Raw genomic sequence first — 23,411 nt, 5'->3', positions numbered from 1 at the left:
TGCCACAGGCCAAAAAAAAAAAAAAAAAAAAAAAAACCAGGGCCAAGTAACCATAGATTAAAACTTCTGAAACTGTGAGCCAAAATAAATCTTTCCTCCTTTTAAGTTGATTATCTCCTGTATTTTGTCAACCTAACAGAAAACTGATTAATGCAGCTGGTGTAGGGCCTTTTGACATCATCACTGGAAGCTAGAAGATAGTGAAGCAATGCTTTCAAAAGTTAGAAGGGCTTGAAATGAAATTCAATGGTAGAGTGCTTGCGGAGCATGTGTGAGGCCCTGGGTTCAATTCCCAGTACCACCAAAAAGAAAAGAAAAGAAAAAAAAAAAAAAGGTCAAAATTTAATTTTGATGTAAAATCTGCAACTTGGAATTCTATCTTTAGTTAAAACCATTTTATGTAATGGTTTTACTAAGGATAAGTATAATGATAATATAGACATTTCAGAAAAGTCTCAGACATTTCTCTTCCTTGAGGAGGTTAGTAGAGTGTGTGTTCCATCAAAATGAAGGGTTAGGTCAAGAGAAATAGATATGGGATCCTCCCAAGTGGGAGGTGAATGGAAGTCCCACTGTGACACTGAAGGGAACCCCAAGGAGGCAGCTCTGCAGAGCAAGGGATCAACAGGTTCAGACTGAAACAAGAGTTTGGAGCCCAAACCTCAGGGACTAAGAGAATTCCTCCCCTGGCTTCAGAAAGCTGTCTCCAAGAAAAAGATGAGATTAATTAATTATCATGCATTTTAATGGAGAGAAAAACTATGCCTCTGAGGATAATTTGGTGGCAAATTACTGATAAATTCATAGTCAAGTAATCAAAGGAAAACCTAGCAGATGTGTGTTGTTCTGGACATTATTCTATAAGGCTTACCATCAGCCCTTCTAAAGATTTCAGGAGCTCCTAATAACCTTTATAAAATTCCTTCCTGTTTAATAAACCTAGAATAATCTCTATTTCAGGTACTTAACACTAACTTAGAGATACAAATTGTTAAGAAATAGGAAAATAAAGAGCAAACGAGGGCTGGGGCTCCAGCGCAGGAGTAGAGTGCTAGCTTTAGGCATGCATGAGGCCTTAGCTTTTTGCTGAAAGTCTTGTAGAATTCGTGGACTCTTAATATTACATGCATGTATAAATTTGGTTAAAAATTTAAAATAGTCAAAACTTCATTTAAGAGGTAATATACATTTAAGCTCTAAGACAAATATTGAGTTTTAAAAACAAAAACAGCTGTTTACAGTGGCACACCCTATGATCCCAGCAACTCAGAGGCTCAGGCAGGAGGATTGCAAGTTTGAGGCCAGCCTCAGTCAGCAACTTAGGGAGATCCTGTCTCAAATTAAAAAGGGTTAAAAATGTAGCTCAGTGGCTAAGCACCTCTGCATTCAATCCCAGTACCAGGAAAACAAAACAAAAAACTCCATATCCATGCAGACTGGCTCTTTAACAGTGGCATCAGGATTTTCCTACATCCTGGAAGATTTATAAACACATGATAGGGACACCACTTGTAAATTTAAAAATCTGTGTTTTCTACCAATGTATTGCAGATTTTCTTTACTTACCTCTTTATTCATGTAGCCCAGGACTGAGCACAGTGCAGCCCACAAAGCACCTCACATTTCAGACAATCACAGCAGATTGGGGCCCTACATTCTCCATCATCTCATCTCTCCTCCTGCCTGATTTTTCCTACTCTTACAGAAACTCAAGGCTTCATGGGCCTTCTGTCAATGAAGCTGCTATGATCACAAATGAGCCTGTTCCCTTGAGCCAGCAAGATCCAGTGTATGGTCAGTACACTAGCCTCAGGCCTGGCCAGAGCCCAACAGGAAGGCGTCTGCTCTTCAGGGTAGAGACTCTAATGACTTGATTCTAATTCCCAGAGGTCTGTGCATATGTCCTCCTCAATTTCATTTTTAGACTCTGCTAGATATTGGTCGAGTATTCAGAGATAACGAGGATTCTAAATCCCAAAGCCTTCATTAGCCAGCTGCAGTGGCCCTGCTGGGGTCCTGAGGGAGACATGTGTGGCAGACACTCCAGGTGAAGTCATTCCTAATGACTGGTGCCCTGGGAGTTACTTGGAGCCTTGTAATGGTCCAGATAGTGGCAGTTCAAAACTGGTAGGACAGCTCTATAGTAAAAATTCTGTAATCCAGGCTGCTTCCAGCTTTCCACTCTGGTTATCCATAGGACACAGCACTTATTCTCATGATCTAGAGGGCAGGAGGTGTGACTCCTTGGAAGAGCACTTACCTAGTATCAGGAAGCCCTGGGTTCAATCCCCAGCCCCAGCACAGGATGCTACAGCGCCATCTGGGGGTAAGACATATGCCAGCCTGGACTGCCAAACAGGTGCTCTGATTTGTCCTGAGATTTCTCTTTGTAGAAATGCAGTAGACTTCATTCTAAAACCTGCCTAGGGCACACTCCCAGGCCTTGCTAACATCTCCTGGTCTCACTCTAAAGAAGGAAGTGAGTCCTATTGCACCCTGAGATCCTCCCTGTAATATCCTCCTATGAAAGGTAATGGGTGGAATTAGAGTGGAAATAGACAACACAAGCCTAGCACAGTGGTGAACACTTGAAATCCCAGCTACATGGGAGGCTGAGGCAAGAGGATCTCAAGTTCAGGGCCAGACACCAATTTAGTGAGATCTCATCTCAAAATAAAAAATAAAAAGGACTAGTGTTGTAACTCAGTAGTAGAGTGCACCTGAGTTCAGTCCTCAGTACTGCAAAAAAGAAAGAAAAAATAGACAAGACAAAGACAGACATAAGTGTATTCAAAAGTCAAGTTATGTTCTAGTTTTGTCTTCCATAAGAAGTGTGTGTGTGTGTGTGTGTGTGTGTGTGTGTGTGTGCATGCACGTGTGTGCATGCAGTACATTTGACATGCCCAGCAATGTCAGGAGACAGGACTTAAGGTTATTTTCTTGAAATAATACAAAAACCTCCCTCCTCTTCCTACAAAAATACAATCTGTTTCCACAACTTTCCTAATGTATTACTAGGTTATTATTGAGCCTGGATTTTCCATCTATAACTCTTTAAGAGGGATGAGATAGAACATAAAGTGAGAAAATAACATTGTTCCAAAATTGGCAAATGTTAATTGTTGAAGCTGCATGGTAGGTATAAGTTCATCAGACTACTTTCTTTATTTTCATGTTTGAAATTTTCCATAATAAAATTTATAGTGTGCCAGAAGGTCACAGGTGCTAATAATAAAGATAAAATTTCTGTTGCCCTTAGTGGGAGAGAATATGGAGACTGGAGAATGCGTAAAACTTTAGACTTCCTAAATGATTCAGTTCAGGTGCTTTGATTCAGGGAGTTAAAGATGGAGAGATTGAGGGCTGGCTCTTTAAAGGATGTTACAGCGCCATCTGGGGGTAAGAACACCCAAAAACCCTTAGGTAGGAAGATGCTATATAAAGCTACTGTGACCAGCTGATATCATTATGCCAGTTCTTTCAGTGATCTAATAAGTCAATAAAATAGAAAATGATTCAAAAAATAAAATTTGGAAGTTAAATTAATTAAAAGTACACTAAACAAAAACGTTCATGGTTAGTACAACAAGCTATCATTCTGCCATTAAATGAAATAATGTTCTGATATGTTATGACACAGATGAACCTTGTTAAAGTTATGCTAAATGAAATAAGCCAGACACCAAAAGAAAGCTTTTGCAGGATTTCACTTAAAATAAAGAAAATTGTATGATGAATCACTATGTAAATATTTAAAGTAGGGAATCCAGAGGCAGAAAGTAGACTAATGGTATGAGGGACTGGAGGTAGGGGAAGTGGAATGTCATCATAATTATACATGCAAGATGGTTTAAAAGGCAAGTTTTGGCAGGTGTAGTGATGCATGCCTGTAAACCCAGTACTTGGGAGGCTAAGGCAGGAGAATTGCAAGTTCAAGGCCAGCCTGGACAATTTAGTGAGATCTTATCCCAAAATAAAATGTAGAAAGAGTTGAGGGTGTAGCTCCATGGGAGAGCACTTATCTAGAATGTGTGATGCCATCAAACCCCAGTACTGGGGGGACAAAAAAAGAAGAGAAAAAGAAAGGTAAATTTTATATTATACTATATATATATATATATATATATATATATATATATACCACAACATGTCTTTTTTGTTTTTAATTTTTTATTACCACAACATATTTTAATGAACTTGACTACTAAACAGTTAAAAAGAAAGTTAAAATAAGGGAAAAGCATATCAAATACAATATTAAACTTACTGCCCTTAAAAGTACAAGAACAAAATGGACCCAGTGAAATATTGAAACTAGTAGGTGGAAATAATAAAGTAATCTAAGAAATCCAAAATAATACAAATGAATAAAGACTAGGAGGAGGGGAGAAAGTATTTTATATTTGAAGTTAAAATTGGCCCCAATTTAAAAACTGTGGACCCATATGGAGAAATACACATAAGATCCTTCAGCAGGGGTTCCCTGAAAAGTCACCTCAACAGCCACCTCTTACCCTGCCTAAGAGCATCTCACCTACAGGGTCACAGCCCTCTAAGAAGGTGTCAGAGAAACAATAAAGTTCTAGGGGCGGGGGCTGGACTTTTTGGCGATTGCTTATAATCCCAGCAACTTGGGAGGTCAAAGCAGGAAGATCGCAAATAGGAGACCAGCCTAGGCAGTTGAGAGAGACCATATCTCAAAATAAGAGATGGAAATGTAGATCTGTGATAGAACCCCCCTGGGTTCAATCTCTAGTACCAATAAATAAATACATAATAAAGGCCCCAGGACCCTGGGCCAGATCAACTACAACACCTCAAGTAGACAGAAAGGAGAGTAATAAGAATGAGAGGAGGAAGAAGCAGAGAAAAGAGAACTAGCAAAGGAGTGGTAAAGAGAATGAGGAAAAGCAGGAGAAATGCTGACAAGACAAGAAGGAGCCACTCATACAGTGTTGTGCAGCTCCTTGGATGGTTCCCAGGCTCTCAAAAGCCTTATCTAGAGATGAAAAAGAAAAAAAGCTCAGAATCAGCAGAGGTTGCTGTAGCTGCTTCTTGTGTTTGGGAGGAGAAAGCTCATTTGGAGAGGAAGTTTAGAGGCAGTGAGACCTCAGGAGGTCTGAATGGGGGAGAAAAGGAAGCCAATAGATGCTGTTTTGTGTTTATCCTACAGATAATCTTCACAGTGCTCAGTGTTGTCACTGTGGTCGGCCTGTCCCAGCCCTCCAGATCTCCAGTCCCCTACAGGGCTCTGCGGGAGCCTCCCCATCCCCTACTGAGTGAGCAAAGGAGCCCAGATGCCTGTGCCTGCAGGAGGGGCCAGCCAGGTGGGTGTATCTCCTCAGGCAGGTGTTATTATCTTAACAGAGAAATCAGATGAGGTCCTGACTCTGCACAGGTGGAAGATAAGTTATTTGTTTCTCTTCTGCCTGAAGGAGAAAGCTGAATGGCCCTTTCACTGGGAGGGAGGTCCTGAGGAAGCCCTTAAGGGGAGGTGGACCTCATCTCATGCTGTTGTTGACATCTCCTGCAGAAAGGAATTTAAGGACAGATCATAGTGATACACAAGTCAACTTTATTAAAAGAAAGGAAGAAGCACACACTGACAGAATAGAATGTGAGTGGGCATTAGAGAGAAACTCGATGGCTTGATCTTGGCATAGATGTGTAAAGCCTATATTTTTTTGTTTTGTAATATTGGAGACTGAACCCAGGGGCGTTCTACCACTGCGCTATATCCCCAATCCATTTTATTTTTTGAGACAGGTTCTTGCTAAGTTGCACAGATTGACCTCAAACTTGGGATCCTCAGCCTCTTGAGTCACAGGCCTGATGCCACTGCGTCCTAGCTAAAATCTATAGTTTTATAGACATGATCTAAGTTGGTATTTTTGATCTTCCTTTCTGTTAGTCACTTGAGATGTTAATCATTACCTATTAGGGTTTTTGTTTGTTTTGTTGTTGTTGAAAATCTGTTAACTTCTGTATCTGGATTTCATCCCCTGGGTTTTTAAACAGAACTATATTTGTTTAACATTGAGAATTATTGTGGGTTTTTTTTTTTTTTTTTAAGTCTGGCTGGTGTATGCATAGAGTAATCAGATCCTAAAAATAGAGATTCCAGATAAATCCTGTTGACCAAAGCATTTTCTGGCTTGTTTTTCTTTAAGTCAGGTCAGGAAAGAGTTATTTATGAGCTCGCTAGATAAGATCTGATGATTGATTTAATAGAGCTGTTTGTGAGTATAGGAGGTGGAACTGACATTTAAATCCGGAGTTAAAATCATGGCCTCTCTTGATTTGTCCCATATGTCTCCTTTCTACCTATCCTCTGTCTTCTCTCCTACCTCACCTTCCAGGGGTTTTCCCTTTGCAGTCTCTCTTTTGTTTGTTCAGGTGGAAGATGTCACTGCTGGAAGAGATCTGGCACTCAAATCTCAGAACACCGGAAGAAATTGGGGTTTTCATTAGAAAGACAGTAGGGGGTGGATTTAGGCATCATTGTGAGCCACAGTCATAAAAAGCCATGACCACAGGAGACCTGAAGCTGAACTGGACATGGAAAGGAGGGAACAGGCGAAGGAGGTGGCCCCTGGCTGCTGTTTAGAACTCTGGGGCCCGCATCCCTCCAGCCGCAGCGCCAATGTTCGTGGTGATGCCCAAGCGCCGCGCTGCGGTCTCCCGTGTGCCAAGGTCGCCCAGTCTGCCCCCTAGTGGAGGACCGCGGGGCGGCGGGAGCGTGGGCTCCCCTTTCCCTTCCTCACTGGAGCCTGGCAAGGGTAATTAATGACTTTGGCCTTGACAACGCCGGGAATGGCAATAATTGTAATAGCTTTGCTAAATGATTTGCTTGAGTCATCTTACTTAATCCCCACAAAGAGGGAGGTGTTATTATTTTATTTTACAAATGAAGAAACGGAGTCTCTGAGTTTCTTTGACCTGCTGCGGGTCAACAGCTTTAAGTGGATCCACCCAATAAACTGCTCATATTCTGAGTCCTGTCGAGTTGGTGTTTAGTTCCTTTCCTTTCCTCTCCCCTGGAAAGCATTTGCTTCATATAAAAGGGGACAAGGGAGTTAGCTGTAGGGTATATTGCTCAGACAGCTCCCTTTGAGGGGCAGGGGGTGCTGGAGCTGGAATCCAGGGCCTCAGGTATGCTAGGCAAGCACTGGAATACTGAGCTACACCCCCAGCCCAAGACAGCTCCCTTCTGAACAATCCAGAAAAGAAACAGACTCAAGATTATTGCTGGATCCCCAGTTTTAGAACCAGTTGGTTCCTAAGGTAGAATACCTTGGCTCACCAGGTTGTGTACCTCCTGGTGACAAGATACCTGGAAGGAAAGGCTGACTGCTGATCCAGATGTTGTCTAGTGACCAAGAAGTTAAAGTCAGAAGAAGTAGACATTTTGGGAACATTTCATTTAAGGCTAGTAAAACTCACTTGCAGTAGAACATTGTATTTATTTATACCAGCCTTGTTTAAAACAATATAAAATAGCCTAAACACAATGCAGGGGGGCGGGGGAACTAAGGCAAATGAAAAGTTAGAAAAATCAGATAAAAATCAGTGAAAGTATGAACATCATGCTGGGAGGGGATCACAAATTTGTCACTGAACTCTCTAGCAGCCAATTCAAAGAGGGAAATGCAACCATCACATGGCTCCCAACATACACAAGGCAAAAAGAGACCAGTCACAGAGGAAGCACAGCTATTCCTTCTTCTGAGATTAGAAGGCAGTTTTCATTTAATACCTTTGGATTAGAAGTGGTGTAGTAATATGACAACATCTCAAACCATATTCTAACATAAATACAAGTTTCATAGAATTCATTTGTTGCTTCTATGACTCTGTGACAGTTGTTGGCACTGGGGTCAGTTAGAATCAGGCAAAGAGAACAATGTGATCTGACACTGTGTGCCCCTGCTGTTGGTCAGGCTTCATCCAGGCAGGGATTCTAGCATAATCATGAAATAGGGGACACATATAGTGTTCCCTCAAAGTAACATAAGAAGTCCCTCCCTGTACCCATCTTTTGATATGTAGAGCATTACTGTGAGTTCAGCACTTGACTTTGTAGCCAATGTGGGCTGCTGATTAAAAGTAGGTTACCATAGAATACTATACTCAAATTGCCTATCTCTCCTTCAGGAGCAATGACTAAGCAGCTCACAATTCTTGTCCTGTGGGTTCCCCTTTCTTAGATTCCATAAAAACCAGCCTCTTCTGCACCCACATTCTTTCTTCAGAACAGGCCCAGTGCCGTAGATTAGATTTTTATTTTCTTATAATCTGTTCATGCATGCTTCCTGGGATTATCATTTGATTGGATTTATTTGCTTCCCAATTTCCTTGGCACCCTTAGCAATTCCTTCCCCAGATGGCACCTCTCATTCACAGTGTACAGATTCCCTGCAATTTTCATTTATAGTGATTAGCTTCCATCTAATCTCCCAGGAAACACTTGCTAGCTGTGTGACTAGGCAAGTTACTCATCATTTCTGGAGCCCTGTTTTCCATCATTTATAAAGTTGAGCATTCCTGCCTAGGAAGGTTGCTTGCCATTAAATAGTAACAGCAGCAAAAGTTTATTGAGTTCTTATGATGACAGACAATAAACTAAGCGTTTAACATGCAAATGTTTGGTGGAGTCATCTCCATAACTCTATCACATGGGAACTCTGACTAGGCCCATTTTACAGATAAGAAAACTAAGGCTTAGAGTGCTTAGTGCCTGGCCCATTAGGCACAGTAGTTGTAATAATAATAATAATAACTATTATTATTATTATTACTATTTTGGTACCAGGGATTGAACCCAGGCATACTTAGCCACCGAGCCACATCCCCAGTCCTAACTATAATTATTTAATGTCATGAGAAAGGCACCAGGAGCATGCAGGGGTCGTTAGGGCTGGGGAAACACTTGAACAATGAATTATCTGTAGATGGATGGACTTGTTTGGTTGTTTTGTTTCCATTGAAACCTAGTACTGGATATGGTCCTTGAAAAAGTACAAAGTGAAAAAGATGAAAAGTTTTACCACCAAAGAGTAATCACTGAATAGCATCTTGACCTTCCTGCCTCTCCCTCCTGTACTAGGGACCCAGCAGAGCCTTACCACTGAGCTACATCCCTAACCCTTTCTAAAACCTTTTTACTTTAAGACAGAGTCTTGCTAAATTGCCCAGACTGACCTGGAACTTGTGATCCTCCTAAATACCTAGGATTACAGGCTTGCCCTTAGCACCTGGCAAGAATATACTTTTAAAAAGAGATCAACTTAGAGTATATACTATTTTATTTTTCTGGGTAGCATTTTCCCCACTAATTCATACTGGAAGGATTACTTTGTATATGATTGTTTCAGCCTTTCTGGTAGTTTAAAACATGAACCTTTAGTTCTCATCTAATTAGTGATTAATTTTTTAAACAAAGCTATTTAGTTATTACATTTTTATTGAACATCAAAAATTGGGTTGTATCTTTAGTCTTTCCCCTGAACCAAACACACTTTCACTTTTTTCCTTCTTCTATTTTGCTTTAGAGCATACCCTCCTAGGATTCCCCAGGTTTGGGAAAATCCAGAACTGGAATCTGGTGAATGAATGGACCATTTAATAGTAGAGAAAGTGAAGGTGGGTGATAATAGGTGCAAGATACAGAATGGCCCAGGGTTCAAGGCCCAAGTTGAAGTGCGGGCAGGGATCCTGGAACATTGATGCATTCATCCATTGGTTCTGCAAACATTCCCTGAGTCCCAACAGTAATGTCTGCCTAGACTGAGGATGAGAAGTAAAGGGAGCCAGCTGCTTAGAATGGCAAGCTCCAGACTCTGCCAACAGTCAATACCTGAGCAGGGGAGTGGTGTGACAGCTGACCTAAAGGATGGGCTTGAGGTCACAGAGCCTGTGGGTATGAGGTCAATTAGGAGATTGCACTAACCACCCAGGCAGGAGGGCCAGGAGGATCCCCACGTGAGAACAAAGGGCATAAACAGGAAACAAATTTAACAATCAAACAAAAGCACCTCCTTAACAATTAAACAAAAGCATCTCCCTCTTGCATGTATCTCTGCCAGGCCCTGCAGAAACATCTGAGGAGTCATTTCCTCTCCTGGTGATTTGCCTGATTGGAGACAGTCCTGACGAGCTGAAGGCCTCCACTCACTATCAGTGCACTAAACCACCCATTACCCATCTACTGAAGCTCCGAGATCACCTGAATCTATTTCTTAGCTCACCCATACTTACTCTGCCCCCTTCAATCCCTTCACCACCAGGAGAATCTTCTCCCCTCCCTTCTCTTCCCTCTTTTCTTTCTTTCTGTTTTTCTTTTCTAAAATATTAGGGATTGAACCCAGGGATGCTTTGCCACTGAGGTACATCCCAAGCCCTTTTTATTTTTAATTTTGAACCATGGTCTGGCTAAATTGTCCTGCTGGCCTTGAACTTGCAGTCCTTCTGCCTCAGACCCTGAGAGCCATTGGGATTACAGGTGCGCACCACCCCATCTGGCTCAGAAAACCATTTTACAAGGCAAACATGATCCTATTACTTTCCTGCTTGAAACTTGGAATTCTCATGGTTCTTCAGATAAGGCTCAATGCCCTGAGAGGGCCCATGGGCCCTGCAGGATCTGGCCAGTCCCTCCCCTTGAGCTGCTGTTAGGCTCCCTTCAGTTATTTAAATGTTCCAGATTCTGTCCCTCAGGTCTCACATGTTTCTTACCACTGTCCCCCACCCCCTCATATACCCAAAGCTTTCTCTCTCAATATTCTTTATATAAACATGGGCCCTCAGTAGTCCAATGCATCTCATTCCCTCTGGCCAAAATGCCTAGAGATAAGAAGTACACTATATAAATGAATGAATAATGTGACCTGCTCTTAAGAAAATATCTTAAAGCATCTGGACAAGGTGGTGCATGCCTGTAGTCTGAGGCAGGACGATTGCAAATTCCAGGCCAGTTTAGGCAATTTAGCAAGACCCTGTCTCAAAAAAAAAAAAAAAAAAAAAGAACTGGTGGTATAGCTCAGTGGTAGAACACCCCTGGATTCAATCCCCAGTGCCACAAAAACAAAGAAAGAAAATTCTTAGGGCTGGGGATGTGGCTCAAGCGGCAGCGCGCTCGCCTGGCATGCGTGCGGCCCGGGTTCGATTCTCAGCACCACATACAAACAAAGATGTTATGTCCGCCGATAACTAAAAAATAAATATTAAAAAAAAATTCTCTCTCTCTCTCTCTCTTAAAAAAAAAAAAAAGAAAGAAAGAAAGAAAATTCTTAAAGCCATTTGCTCTTAGTTGCAGATGACTAGAAACAACTTAGGTGATCCCTAGAGATATGTCAGTCAAAGAGGATGTTCACTGAAGAATGTGTATCAGTTTGCTAAGGATGCTGAAACAAAGTACCATCACCTAAGTGGTTTAAGCAACAGAAATGTATTGTCTCGTAGTTCTGGAGTCTGCAATTTGAATTCAAGGTATCAATAGGGTTGGTTCCTTCTGAGGACCATGAGAGAATATGTTCCAGACTTTTGTCTTGGCTTCTCGTGGCTTCAGGCCTTCTGACTTGTAGATAGTGTCACCCTGTGTCTTTACATCAGCTTCCCTCTCTGTGTATTCCTGGTGTCCAGATTACATCAGTCATATTGGGTTAGGACTCACCCTAATGACTATATTTTAATTTAAGTACTTTTTTGAATATCCTATTTCCAAATAAAAGTTACATTCTGAGGTATTGGGGATAAAGATGTCAATATATCATTTTTGGGGGGATGCAGCAGGACACATCTTAAATGACTATAACTTAAATGGGCCCTAGCTAGGTAAGAATAACAGATGGGAAATCACTAAGCACTTCATGGTGACACCTATGCTCCAATAAAAGTAGGAGGTGATAATATCTTTTAAATTAGCCAATGTCAATTGTCTAACTTAGGTGTAGGTATCATGCCCAGGGTCTCACACATGCTACTTGCATGCTCTACCACTGAGCTATGTCCCCAGCCCCAAAGAGAAAGTGTTTTTACCACCAACTCTCATGTGGACCCCCAGCACCCAGCCTTTGTTTTCAGATACTATTCTCCACCTAAAGAAATGAGAGCCCCTTAGAATGCAGGGCCTAGACAGTAGCTGAGACAGTATATCAGGGAAGGGAAGAACTAGGATCTGACATTTCCAGAGAGCAGTGACATCTTCAAGAATGCCAAGGATGGTGCCACATGCCTTTAGTCCCAGCTGCTCAGATGGAAAGTTCAAGGCCAACCTTGGCAATTTAGCAAGACTGTCTCAAAATAAAGAGACTCTGGGTATGTAGCTCAATGGTAGAGCATCCCTGGGTTCCATCCTAACACTGAAAAAGGAAGGAAGGAAGGAAGGAAGAAAGGAAGGAAGGAAGGAAGGAAGGAAGGAAGGAAGGAAGGAAGGAAGGATGGATTAAGAAAGAAAGAGTGAGTGAGTCAAGGAAAGTGCTAAAAAGGAGCCAACTTAAAGGAGCTCCCATTGTTTAGGAGATGACCGAGCATAAAAAGGTGCTGAGGGAGTGAAATGACAATTATGGTTGGTTGAAGTAAATTGAGACTATGGGAGGCCCTGAGATTATTATGATACTCAAAAAATTCAAGTTTATATAAAGGGCACAAAAGATGGCTGTAACAGAAAATAATAATTTTTTTTTCATTGATTTGAACAAAAAGGGAACTGTTCATTTTGATTGTTCTATTAATTATGTGTCCATTCAGAAGGCAGAGGTAGGTGCTTATTTTCATCTATCTAAGCTGAAAGGAAACTCACAGGGAATGGTGAGAAAGCCAAGCAGCTCTACTATATGCATAAACTTTAGCAGCAATAAACCCATCTGGCGCTGGGTGTGGTGGCGCAGGCCTGTAATCCCAGCAGCTGGAGAGGCTGAGGCAGCCTCAGCAATTTAGTGAGGCCCTGAGCAGTTTAGTGAGGCCCTGACTCAAAATAAAATATAAAAAAGAGTGGAGATGTGGCTCAATGGTTTAGTGCCCCTGGGTTCAATCCCTGGTGCAGAAATAAAAATAAAAAATCTGGCAAGAGGCAATGTAGGAAGCAAGAATGCAAGAGAAGGCAGTATCTGTATAAGTACCAAAAAATCCCTAAAGAGGAGAGCTAACTACATCAACTCAATTCCTCATTCCCCTCAAAATTAAATATCTAGACTGCTTTTATGGTTTGGATATGATGTGTCTCCCAAAAATTACTGTCTTAATATTCAGAGGAGAAATTATTAGATCATGACAGCTGTAACCTAATTATTCCATCCTAGTTTGAATGGATTGAGTGGTAACTGTAGGCAGGTAGAGCATGGTGGGAGGAGGTGGGTCCCTCGGGGTACACCCTTGGGGATTAAATCTTGTCCCCAGGCTCCTCCTTCTTTCCTATTCCTGGTTGTCATGAGCAGGGAGCAGCATTCCTCCATCAAGCGTTTCTGTATGATCTGGCCTCACCTTGGGCTCAGAGCAATGGAGCCAGCCAAACTTTTCCTCCCCTAAATTGTTCCTGTCAGGTATTTTGGTCAAAGTGATGTAAACATGACTAATACAACTAACTTAATAATCATAAAAGGAATTATATGCTGAATGTACACACCTGTAATACCAGCAATTTGGGAGACTGAGGTAGAAGGATTGAAAGTTCAAAGCCAGCCTTAGCAACTTAGCAAGGCCTTAAACAGCTTAGCGAGACCCTCTCTCAAAATAAAAATAAAAAGGGTTGAAAAATGGCTCAGTGGTTAAGTGATTTTGGGTTCAATCTCTGGTACCACAATAATAATAATAATAATTACAAAAAAAATGCACAAAATGTAATAATGCTATAGATCACATCAACATATCATAATGCAAGGAAAATGGATTATGTAATGTAAACCAACACATATTTTATTTTATTTCATTTTTTTTTATCAGTTGTTCAAGACAATACAATGATCTTGACATATCATACATTTGATTCAAATAGGGTATGAATTCTCATTTTTCCACGTGTACAGATTGCAGGATCACATTGGTTATACATCCATGCCAACACATATTTTAAAGCTATTTTATATTAGCAGGAGAAAATAGATTACAAATTAGGCACAGTGGTGCATGCCTATAATCCCAGCAGCTCAAGAGGCTGAGGCAGGAGGATTATACATTCAAGGCCAGCCTCAGCAATTTAGTGAGGCCCTGAGCAACATAGTGAGACCCTGTCTCAAAAAAAAAAAGGGGGAGGTGGATGGGGATGGGGATCAGTGGTTAAACAGCCCTGGGTTCAATCCCTAGTACCAAAAAAAAAAAAAAAAAAAAGCAAACAGGTTGCAAAATTCTAATATTATGAAAGATGAGCACCTTTAAAGAGTTTCATTCCCCGAGGGGATACAATTTCGCACACAGTAGGCTATTATAAAAAGATAATAACAAGTGTTAACAAGAAAGTAGAAAAATTGCAACCCACGTACACAGCTGCTGAGTGGTAATTCACTCCTGGGTTCAATCCCCAGGATTGAAAAAGGGTTTGGGGGGTGGGCATGGGGGCAGTGAACATGGAGTTGCCATATGACTCAGCAATTCCACCCCTATGTAAATATCTCAGAAAAACAACAACACATGTCTACCCAAGAACTTGTTCACAGATATTTATAACAACATTATTCACAGTAGCCCACAAATAGAAACAGCCTAAAATAGCCATCAACTGATGATTGGAAAATAAGATGTGATCTATCTATATAATGGAATAAAAAGGAAAAATGTTTTAATTAATTAATTAATTAATTAATTATTGTGGTGCTGGGGGTTTAACCTAGGGCTCATGCTAGGCAAGCACTCTATTACTAAGTTACACCCAGCCCCCTTAAAAAGGCATTTGACAATAAAAAAAAGATGAAGTGTTGCTATATGCTGCAACATAGGCGAACCTGGAAAACTGTGCTGAGTGAAAGAAGCAATCATGAAAGACCACACATGCATTAGGCCATTTACATGAAAAGTCCCAAATAGACAAGTTCATAGAGACAGAAAGCAGATTAGTAGTTACCTAGGGTTTGGGGTAGGTGGAGCTGAAGAGGAAGGGGGAGGAAGAAGAGGGGGAAATGGGGAGTGAGTGCTGTTACAGGAGGCTTCCTTTGGGTTGATGAAAATGTTCTAAAATTGATTATGATGATGGTTGCACAAGTCTGTGAATATGTTAAAAAAACACTGATTTATGCTCTTTAAATGGGACCTGATGATCCTATTCTCCTCCCAACATCCTGGACTGCATGTCTAGGGCAACACCCTGTTACACAATAGATACTCCTGAGGACTTGTAGGAATGTGGGTTAGCAAAGGTGTCTCAGGGGTCTTTGCACAAGTCCCTTGAGAGCAAAGGGAGAATGTTGACCTACAAAGGAGAGGGAAGCACACTGAGAACACCCTCCAGGTCGACTAGTAAGAGGAGCAGAGGTAAGTGCCTGGTCTAGGGAGAGAGACAAAGGCAGGTGGCCTTTGAGTGACATGTGAGATGAATGAAGGCTGAGCACAGTGGCACATGCCTATAATCCCAGTGGCTTGGGAGGCTGAGCCAGGAGGCTCATGAATTCAAAGCCAGCCTCAGCAACTTAGTGAGGCCTTAAGCAACTTAGTGAAACCCTGTCTCTAAATAAAAATAAAAAGGGCTAGAGATATGATTCAGTGATTAAGTGCCCCCCAGTTCAATCCCTAGTACCAGAATAAAAAAGAGGGATGAAATGTGAGCCAGCATAGTGGTGCATGTCTATAATCCCAGCAACTCAGGAGCCTGAGGCAGGAAGATCATAAGTCCAAGGCCAACCTCAGCAAATTAGCAAGACCTTGTCTCAAAAAAAAAAAAAAAAAAAAAAAAATTTAAAGGATCAGGGATGTAGCTCCTCTGGGTTCAATCCCCAGTAACCAAAACAGGAAATGGATTTGTTGAAGGAAGGACTCCAAGTGGCAATTAAGCTGTGGGAGCTATAAAATCTTATTTTCACCTGCTCTGTGCAGTTTTCCCACCCATTCCTGCAGTGTTCAAATAGTACCTTAGCCTACCTCAACCCCTTACTGACTGTGTGACCTTGGGTAAGTTACCTAAGCCTCAGTTATCCTACCTGTAAAATGGAAATGAGAGTAAGTACATCCTAAAGTTTAGAAAAAAAAAAAGAATTATTTTTTATTTTTTTGCACTGGGAATTAAATCCAGAGCACTTTGCCACTGAATTATATCCCCAACCCTTTCTATTTTATTTTATTTATTTTTTATTTTAAGACAGGGTCTTGCTAAGTTGTTTAGGGCCTTGCTAAATTGCTAAGGCTGACCTTGAATTTGTAATCCTTCTACTGTCTTCCAAATTGCTGGGATTGCAGGCTAATGTTGTTAAGATTGAAATAATCTTGCAACACATCTAGTTCATGGTAAATGTAGATGATGGGAGCTATTATGATTACCACCCAGAGTGTCACATCTGACAGGCAAGCCATGCCACAAGGGGTTGCACCAGACTGTGACAGATGATAGGAGGGTGAGTGCTTCCTTTGGGCTCTTTCTTTTGGGCCTCAGAATGACACAATCTTATGCCCAGATCAGAGGGGTGAAATGCAGATTTATGACTCTATGGATCATGAATCCATACTTACCCTGTCACCTACAAGGAAGGTAATAAGGAGGGGAGCTGGGCGTGGCCCTGAATTTGCAGTGTGTTGTCTGGAAGCTTCTAGTGTTAATCCAGGTGAGGTGGAGCTGCCATGGTCCTGAGTTCCTGGATCCCATAATTGACAAAAAACACAACTATAACCCTGTGGCTGAGCTCACTGAGAAGTATGACCAGGAGCTCAAGAAGACTCAACTCACCAAAGCTGACCCAGTGAGGAAACAAGCTCCGTATTTGCAGGCTCAGTGATCAGTACTGTTTGCAGACCCAGTAACTAGTAAGTTCACCAATGTGATGATGAAAACAGAAAATGAAGTACATGACACAGACTCTGTAAGCTATAAGAAGGAAGCTTCTAGAGAAGTACCATGCTGATGTGCAGAGGAACAGGCAACCATCAAATTCAACCCCTTCATAATCTTCCTCTGAAAAGCTCTGAGCCTGTGATGGGGTTGGTACCCATCCTCAAAGGCCACATTTCCACCAGGTCCCTATGTCCCTAGATGACTTACATTGCTACTCCCTGCTATGTAGTGGATGATAACTGAGGACTGAGAAAATAACCACCTGAAGATGCGGAGGCCAGAGGAAATTGTCACACAAACTCCTAGAGGCTTTTGGCAACCAGGGACCTGGAATCAAGAGGAAACGTGGCATGCACAAGATGGCGGAGGCCAACTGCTCCCTGGCCCACTACCATGGGTGGCAGGAGAGTAGAAGTTCCAGGAGGAGCTCAGGGGCCTGTGCCATAGGAAGCCACATGAACCACTGTCACATTGAAAAATCCCTTAGGGTTAAGGGCATAGTTCCTTTTTAAGGGCAGGCAGACCTCACAAAAGTGATGAGCCCCATGTTTATTGCCCATTAATCTTTCTTTCTGTGGGGCTAGAACTGGCTGTTCCTGCCACATCTCCTTATAAAGAGATGACATATCAACAGGAATTTACTCCAAGAAACTTAGTACCCAGTCTTTTCTTTCCTCAGCTTGGTGTGGGCCTTTAGGTAATATGAAAAGAAACAGTTTTAGTATCAGAAAAAAAATTATTAGAAAAAGCTCACCATAACTGGGCACAGTGTTGCACTCTTATAATCCCCAGCTACTGAGGAGGCTGAGGCAGAAGGATCCCAAATTCAAGGCCAGACTCAGAAACTTAATGAGGCCCTCAGCAATTTAAGAAGACTCTGTCTCAAAATAAAAAAATTAAAAGGACTGAGGGGGGGTAACTCAGTGGTAAAGGACCTCTGGGCTCAATCCCCAGTACTCAAGAAAAGAAAAGAAACAAAAAAAAAGAAGGAAAATTCTCACCCTGAACTGTTGTAGCATGTGATACAGAACTACATTCATTACATCTGACTGGAGGGAAAACAAAACAAAACAAACAAAAATAAATCTGAATGGTCAAAAGTGGTTTGTTTAAGGATTAAAATATTTAAATGAGAAGCCACCTCTCCCTTCTTGATCTTGGACTCCTTCTCCTGAGTGTGATTCCCCGTGGGGAGCATCACACTGACCCCTCCCAAACTCAACCACAGAGTTAATTGCAGCCATGTCACTATCCCACGGTGGCCTAAGAACTACCCTACACGGTATTGCCAGGGCAGCCTCACTGGGACAATGTGCAGCATTACCATCAATCCCCCTTGCTTGCTCAGAGATTTTCAGTCTCTAATGCACTTTGTCACCATCTTTTTTTTTTTTTTTTTAGTTGTAGGCAGACACAATACCTTTTATTTTATTTATGTGGTGCTGAGGATTGAACCCAGGACGTCACACATGTGAGACGAGTGCTCTACCACTGAGCCTCAGCCCCAGCCCAACTCTGTCACCATCTTAATTAAACTTCATAACAACCCTGTGAAGTAGGCTGTACATCTCCCTTCATCCCATTTCACAGATGAGAAAACTAAGGTCTACAGAGGTAAAAGATTCTCCTAAACTGGCATGGCAAGAAAGGTTGTAAGGCAGGAGGGGAAATGTAATCTTCCAGCTTCTGGACAAGGGCTCTTTCTCCTATAGCTTCCTTCCTCTTGGATAGGAGAAATGATTCTTGCTGTTTCAGCCACCATTTCCACCAATAACCACAATAAAAATGTAATAATCAGCTGAGCATGACGGCACATGCCCGTAACAGTGGCTTGGGAGGCTGAGGCAAGAGGATAGCAAGTTGGAAGCCAGCCTGGGCAATTTAGTCTCTGTCTCAAAAGACTGGGAATATAGCCCAGTGGTAAAGTGACCCTAGGTTCAATGCCCAATACCAAAATAAAAAATTAAAATTAAGATCAGTACACCAGGGCTGGGGATGTGGCTCAAGCGGTAGCACGCTCGCCTGGAATGCGTGCGGCCCGGGTTCGATCCTCAGCACCACATACAAACAAAGATGTTGTGCCCGCCGATAACTAAAAAATAAATATTAAAATTCTCTCTCTCTCTCTCTCTCTCTCTCTCTACCTCTCTCTCTCTTTTAAAAAAAAAAAAAGTTCACCAGCAGCAGTCTCCATTGCAACATTGGCATCTTTATTACATGGCAAATTACCAACCCCCTCCCTTTAAGCAACAACTAGCCTTAAGCCAAAGACCACTCTGATGGAACTGGCCAGAGCTACCTAAGACCCTCCTCTGTTGCAGACCCAGCTTTCCTAAGCCATCAGTGCTGAACTTCACCCCCTCAGCTCAGTGTTGCCTGCATACAAGCCCTGCCCTCCTTTCTGGGCCTCAGTGTCTCCCCTGCACGTGGGGCCCTGCAGGACCTGGAGGAGTTCTTAGGAGGACTAGCTGGAAGGGTGTGTGTAAAAACACTTTGTCCAGAATCTAGCACAGATAATAAAAGTTAGTTGGTATTTCTGTTAATTGCATATTGTACTTGAACATTCCGTGGACAGATAATAAGAAAAATTAGCTTGAAGTCACTGCAAAATTTTGTGTAAAATTTTGTGTCACTTGTAAAATTTCTCTCTTAGTTTCTCCATCACTAAAAATAATCCTATAATACCTTCATCATGAATAGAAGGTTAAACGGTGAAATGTGCAGAGTATGGTATGAGCTGAGAAGGGCTTCATGAGATACAAAAGGAAATATCAGTGAGGCTGTGGGAAGGCCACAGCAGGAGTGCAGATCGGGCTCTGTGTGCAGTCATGTGGCTCAGGAAGCCAGTAGAAGAAGAAAGAAAATGACAGAGGCTTAGTGCATTAGCTTTCTGTTACTATAACAAATACTTGAAATAACTTATAAAGAGAAAAGGTTTCTTTTGGCTGTCAATTTAGCTTCCAGTCCATGATCAGCTGACCCTGTTTTTTTTTTTTTTTTTTTTTTTTTAATGGCCTATGGCAAGGCATCACATCATGGTGGGAGCACGTGGCAGAGCAAAACCACTCATTTCATGGCAAGCCAAGAGCAAAGAAAACGAGGCAGGGACCAGGATCCCACAGTCCCCTTCAAGGGCACACCTCCAATGACCTAAATACTTCCCACTTTAGGCACCAACCCCTAAAGTTTCCACCACTTCCAAATAGTGCCACACTGGGGATCAAGTGCTCTTTCTCCCGTAGATTCCTTCAGCCACCATTTCCACTAATAACCACAATAAAAATGTAACAATCAGGATTCAGGATCCCCCAGGGGAGGCCAGGCAGAAGCCTATGGATGAGAGGTCAGAGAGACCATTTAAAAGACATTCCAGGTCCAAACTATAGCACTTGTAGATAGGTGGGGAGGAGGTTCACCCTCTCCTTCAGGGTTGCTGAGCGCCTGCCCTGGTCCAGACACTGTTCCTGGTGCCAGGCATGCAGCAGTGAAAAATAGACAAAGTCCCTGTCCATTGGTGCTTGCACTAATGAGTCTGGGGGACAGGGTAGGGCATTTCTGACACAGAATATAAAAGTGCAAATAGGAGTGATTATAGTGAGGGGGCAACCAGAAAGAGGGACAGAAAAAAATGACACTCTAAGCCTGAGAGAAAGATCTTGGGCCTGATAACAGCTCTTCATCCTTGCCCTAGGACCAGGAGAAAACGAGACAGTCCGAAGAGGGGAAGTAATTGGGCAAGGAGGTGGAGGCGATGGAGAAGGGGTTGTGGTTGATGAAGGAAAAGGTGGACTGATAGGGGAAGGTCCCTAAAAGGAATTCCCAGTGCACCTTCTCACTCAGGCAGGTGGCTCTCTAGGGCTCTGGCATTGGTCCTCCTGTTGCCTGCTCTCCCCACATGCTGTCTAGTCTCCTGGGCCTGGGGTGCTCCCAGGCTGTATGGAGCACACATACCTGCACACTGAGAGCGGGGTAGACAGCGTGGGGAAAAGAGAATCTAGAGACCCAGTCAGCTCCATGCCCCTCCTGCTAAATTCTTTCTGCACTTTTGTAGATTAACTCTCCATTATCCTCACACCAACTCCTGTTCAAGGATGCTGAGCTCCTGGGAAAACCAGAGGGAGGCTGGAGAAATATCAGTGTGACCACAGAAACTATGTCATCCTGTGGGAACAAAAGTATCAGATGTTCCTGTAGGCAGGATTGTTGGCTCCAAGTTTCTCTCCCTTTCCTCTCCCTTTTCTCTTTTTCTTTATCAAGGGCTACTATTCACTCAGCGAATGTTCAAAGTCTGTGGTGTGGTTCTCCGGGGCACAATGCACTAAGTGATGCATGTAAGGGAGGAGATCCATGTATCTCCACTTCCAAGAAGTGTGACTTTCTGGGGAATAAAAGATAAGCATAGACAGGTGACCTCTGGTTCTCTGTGTCTCTGTGAATAGAAGGGTATTATCCCACCTGGCCCTGGTGCTCGCTTCCGGGTCCTTCTCCCTCCCTCCTATAGCAGGTGTCCTCTCATTGAATCCTGCTACCTCTCCTCCCCTTTTCAGACTCCAGCTGCGGTGTTCCAAGAGAAGCCGGGAGGAAAGAACTCCTGGAGGACACTGAGTATTGACAAATAAATATTCCCCTAGCTGGTGCCTGGATATTGATTAATATCTCCCCACGGCTCCCAGGACACCAATTAATATTCCCCCAACTGCTACCTGGGAATTGATTATGGATACCCCAGATTCTAGGAGGATGTGCTATGGTCCTTGTTCCCCATCCAGTCCCAGGACCTCCCCCTCCCCAGGACACACCAGGATTCAGAGTCCCCCAGGGGAGGTCAGGCAGAAGCCTATGGATGAGAGGCCAGAGAGACCATTCTGAAACCAGCCCTCCCACCCAGACAAGGTGAGACCATGAAGCTCCACCCACATACACCTGGGCTTTGATATTTCACAAAGATGGGGATGACAAGAGAGGGTCAGTTCACAGGGAACCTTAGAGAAACATGGGGATGGCTAGAAAACTGGGATGGACCAAATGCACTTCAGTTTATACCCAGAAACAAAGACACCGACAAGTAGCAAATTCAAGAGTTGCTTATATTTTATTGGAGATTAGCGTGGAGCAGTAAGAGAGGAGGTAAAAATGGGGATAATATTGGAAAGTGCTGATGGAACGTGATTCAACTTGTATCATGAGGGGCCGGAGCTCCACTCCCTCCTCTGACTGGGGGTTCCTCTCACCATCTCTACTCCCACTGCTCATCAGGGTTCTGAGGATTAGGGAAACCAGCTGGGGTGTTCCAAGAGAGGCCAGGAGGATGAAGAACTCCTGGAGGAAACCGATTATTGATACCTGGGCGCAAATGAATATTCCCCCAGCTGGTACCTGGATACCGATTAATATTCCCCCAGCTGGTACCTGGAAACCGATAAATATTCCCCCAGATGCTTCCAGGATACCGATTAATATTCCCCCAGATGCTACCTGGGAATTGATTATGGATACCCCAGGTTCCAGGAGGGCGTGCTATGGGCCTTGTTCCCCATCCAGTCCCAGGACCTCCACCTCCCCAGGACACACCAGGATTCAGGGTCCCCCAGGGGACACCAGGCAGAAGCCTATGGATGAGAGACCAGAAAGGGTGCTGGGAAAGAGCTTGTCTCTGGGCTCCCAGCAGGTTAGAACGTGGCAGCTGTCCTGACTCTGAGTCCTGCTGGAGAAGTGAAGTCTCAGATGAGGGCTCTTCCGGGTGAGCAGAGGATGCCACAGACAAAGGACGGCCACCCAGTGAGACAGCACCAGCACTGGAAAGGTAAGGCAGTCCTTCAGGTGGCATCTCTCCCAGCTGGTCCTCATTTGCAGCATCCATCACCTGCCAAGGATCCTCAGAGGGCCAGAACCCCAGAGGAGGCCCCCAGGATGGAGGCCACCTCCGCACCCCAGATCCCCCTGCAGGTTGGGAGCCATCTGGTGGAGGAACATTGGGCTTGAGAGGAACTCCCTCTAAGTCATTAGACCCAGAGTTTGGTTTCGGCTGAGGATGTCCATAGTTGGTGGGACCAGTGAAGGAAGGTTGTCCCAGCAGAGGCAAGTTTGTCCCCAAGTGTGGAGAAACTTTCTCCTCCATGGCACCGATGCTCCGGGCAAAGAAGCCTGAGGGAAGGGAAGACAAAGCAGTCAATGGACTCATTTTGGTACCAAACGTCCTTCTTTTCCTGATTCTCTTCACTAAAAGTTCCTTCACTTCCCCAACACCAATTCTTATCTCTTCAGGGACCCAAATCTGTACCCTCTGTGTATATCCTGCTGCCTTTACCCTCCCTGTCATTCCAGCTCTGGAGGGGCCCATGTCCCCTCCTGCCCAAGGACCAGGCATGGACTTCATACCTGGGAGATGCAGACAGACCAGGAGCAGGCCCAGAGGAGCCCGACTCCCTGCCACACGGGCCAGCAT

The 23,411-nt window shown here is 43.3% G+C and overlaps 1 protein-coding gene and 1 pseudogene across 1 annotated transcript; one reads left to right on the top strand and one right to left on the bottom strand.

Annotated features, from left to right (window-relative positions):
- The first annotated feature begins 6,643 nt into the window (after positions 1–6,643).
- On the top strand, positions 6,644–21,578 carry LOC143402040 (small ribosomal subunit protein uS7m pseudogene; annotated as a pseudogene).
- A 624-nt stretch (positions 21,579–22,202) lies between these two features.
- C6H6orf15 (chromosome 6 C6orf15 homolog) lies at positions 22,203–23,411 on the bottom strand. The gene is made up of 2 exons (XM_076859547.1): positions 23,345–23,411; positions 22,203–23,110 (listed from the first exon to the last, which is right to left on the bottom strand). The coding sequence occupies exons 1-2, from the start codon at positions 23,409–23,411 to the stop codon at positions 22,203–22,205; spliced, it is 975 nt and encodes a 324-aa protein (XP_076715662.1).

This window comes from Callospermophilus lateralis, chromosome 6, assembly GCF_048772815.1.
Source record: "Callospermophilus lateralis isolate mCalLat2 chromosome 6, mCalLat2.hap1, whole genome shotgun sequence".
NCBI classification, from domain to species: domain Eukaryota; kingdom Metazoa; phylum Chordata; class Mammalia; order Rodentia; family Sciuridae; genus Callospermophilus; species Callospermophilus lateralis.
The sequence above is the reverse complement of the archived record's forward strand: the minus strand, read 5'-3'. Positions and strand labels throughout refer to the sequence as shown.

Coding starts and splice junctions, on each gene's coding strand:
- C6H6orf15 (XM_076859547.1), bottom strand. CDS start 23,411: ATGCTGGCCCGTGTGGCAGGGAGTCGGGCTCCTCTGGGCCTGCTCCTG. Junction 23,111..23,344: donor GGTCTGTCTGCATCTCCCAG/GTATGAAGTCCA, acceptor CCCTTCCCTCAG/GCTTCTTTGCCCGGAGCATC.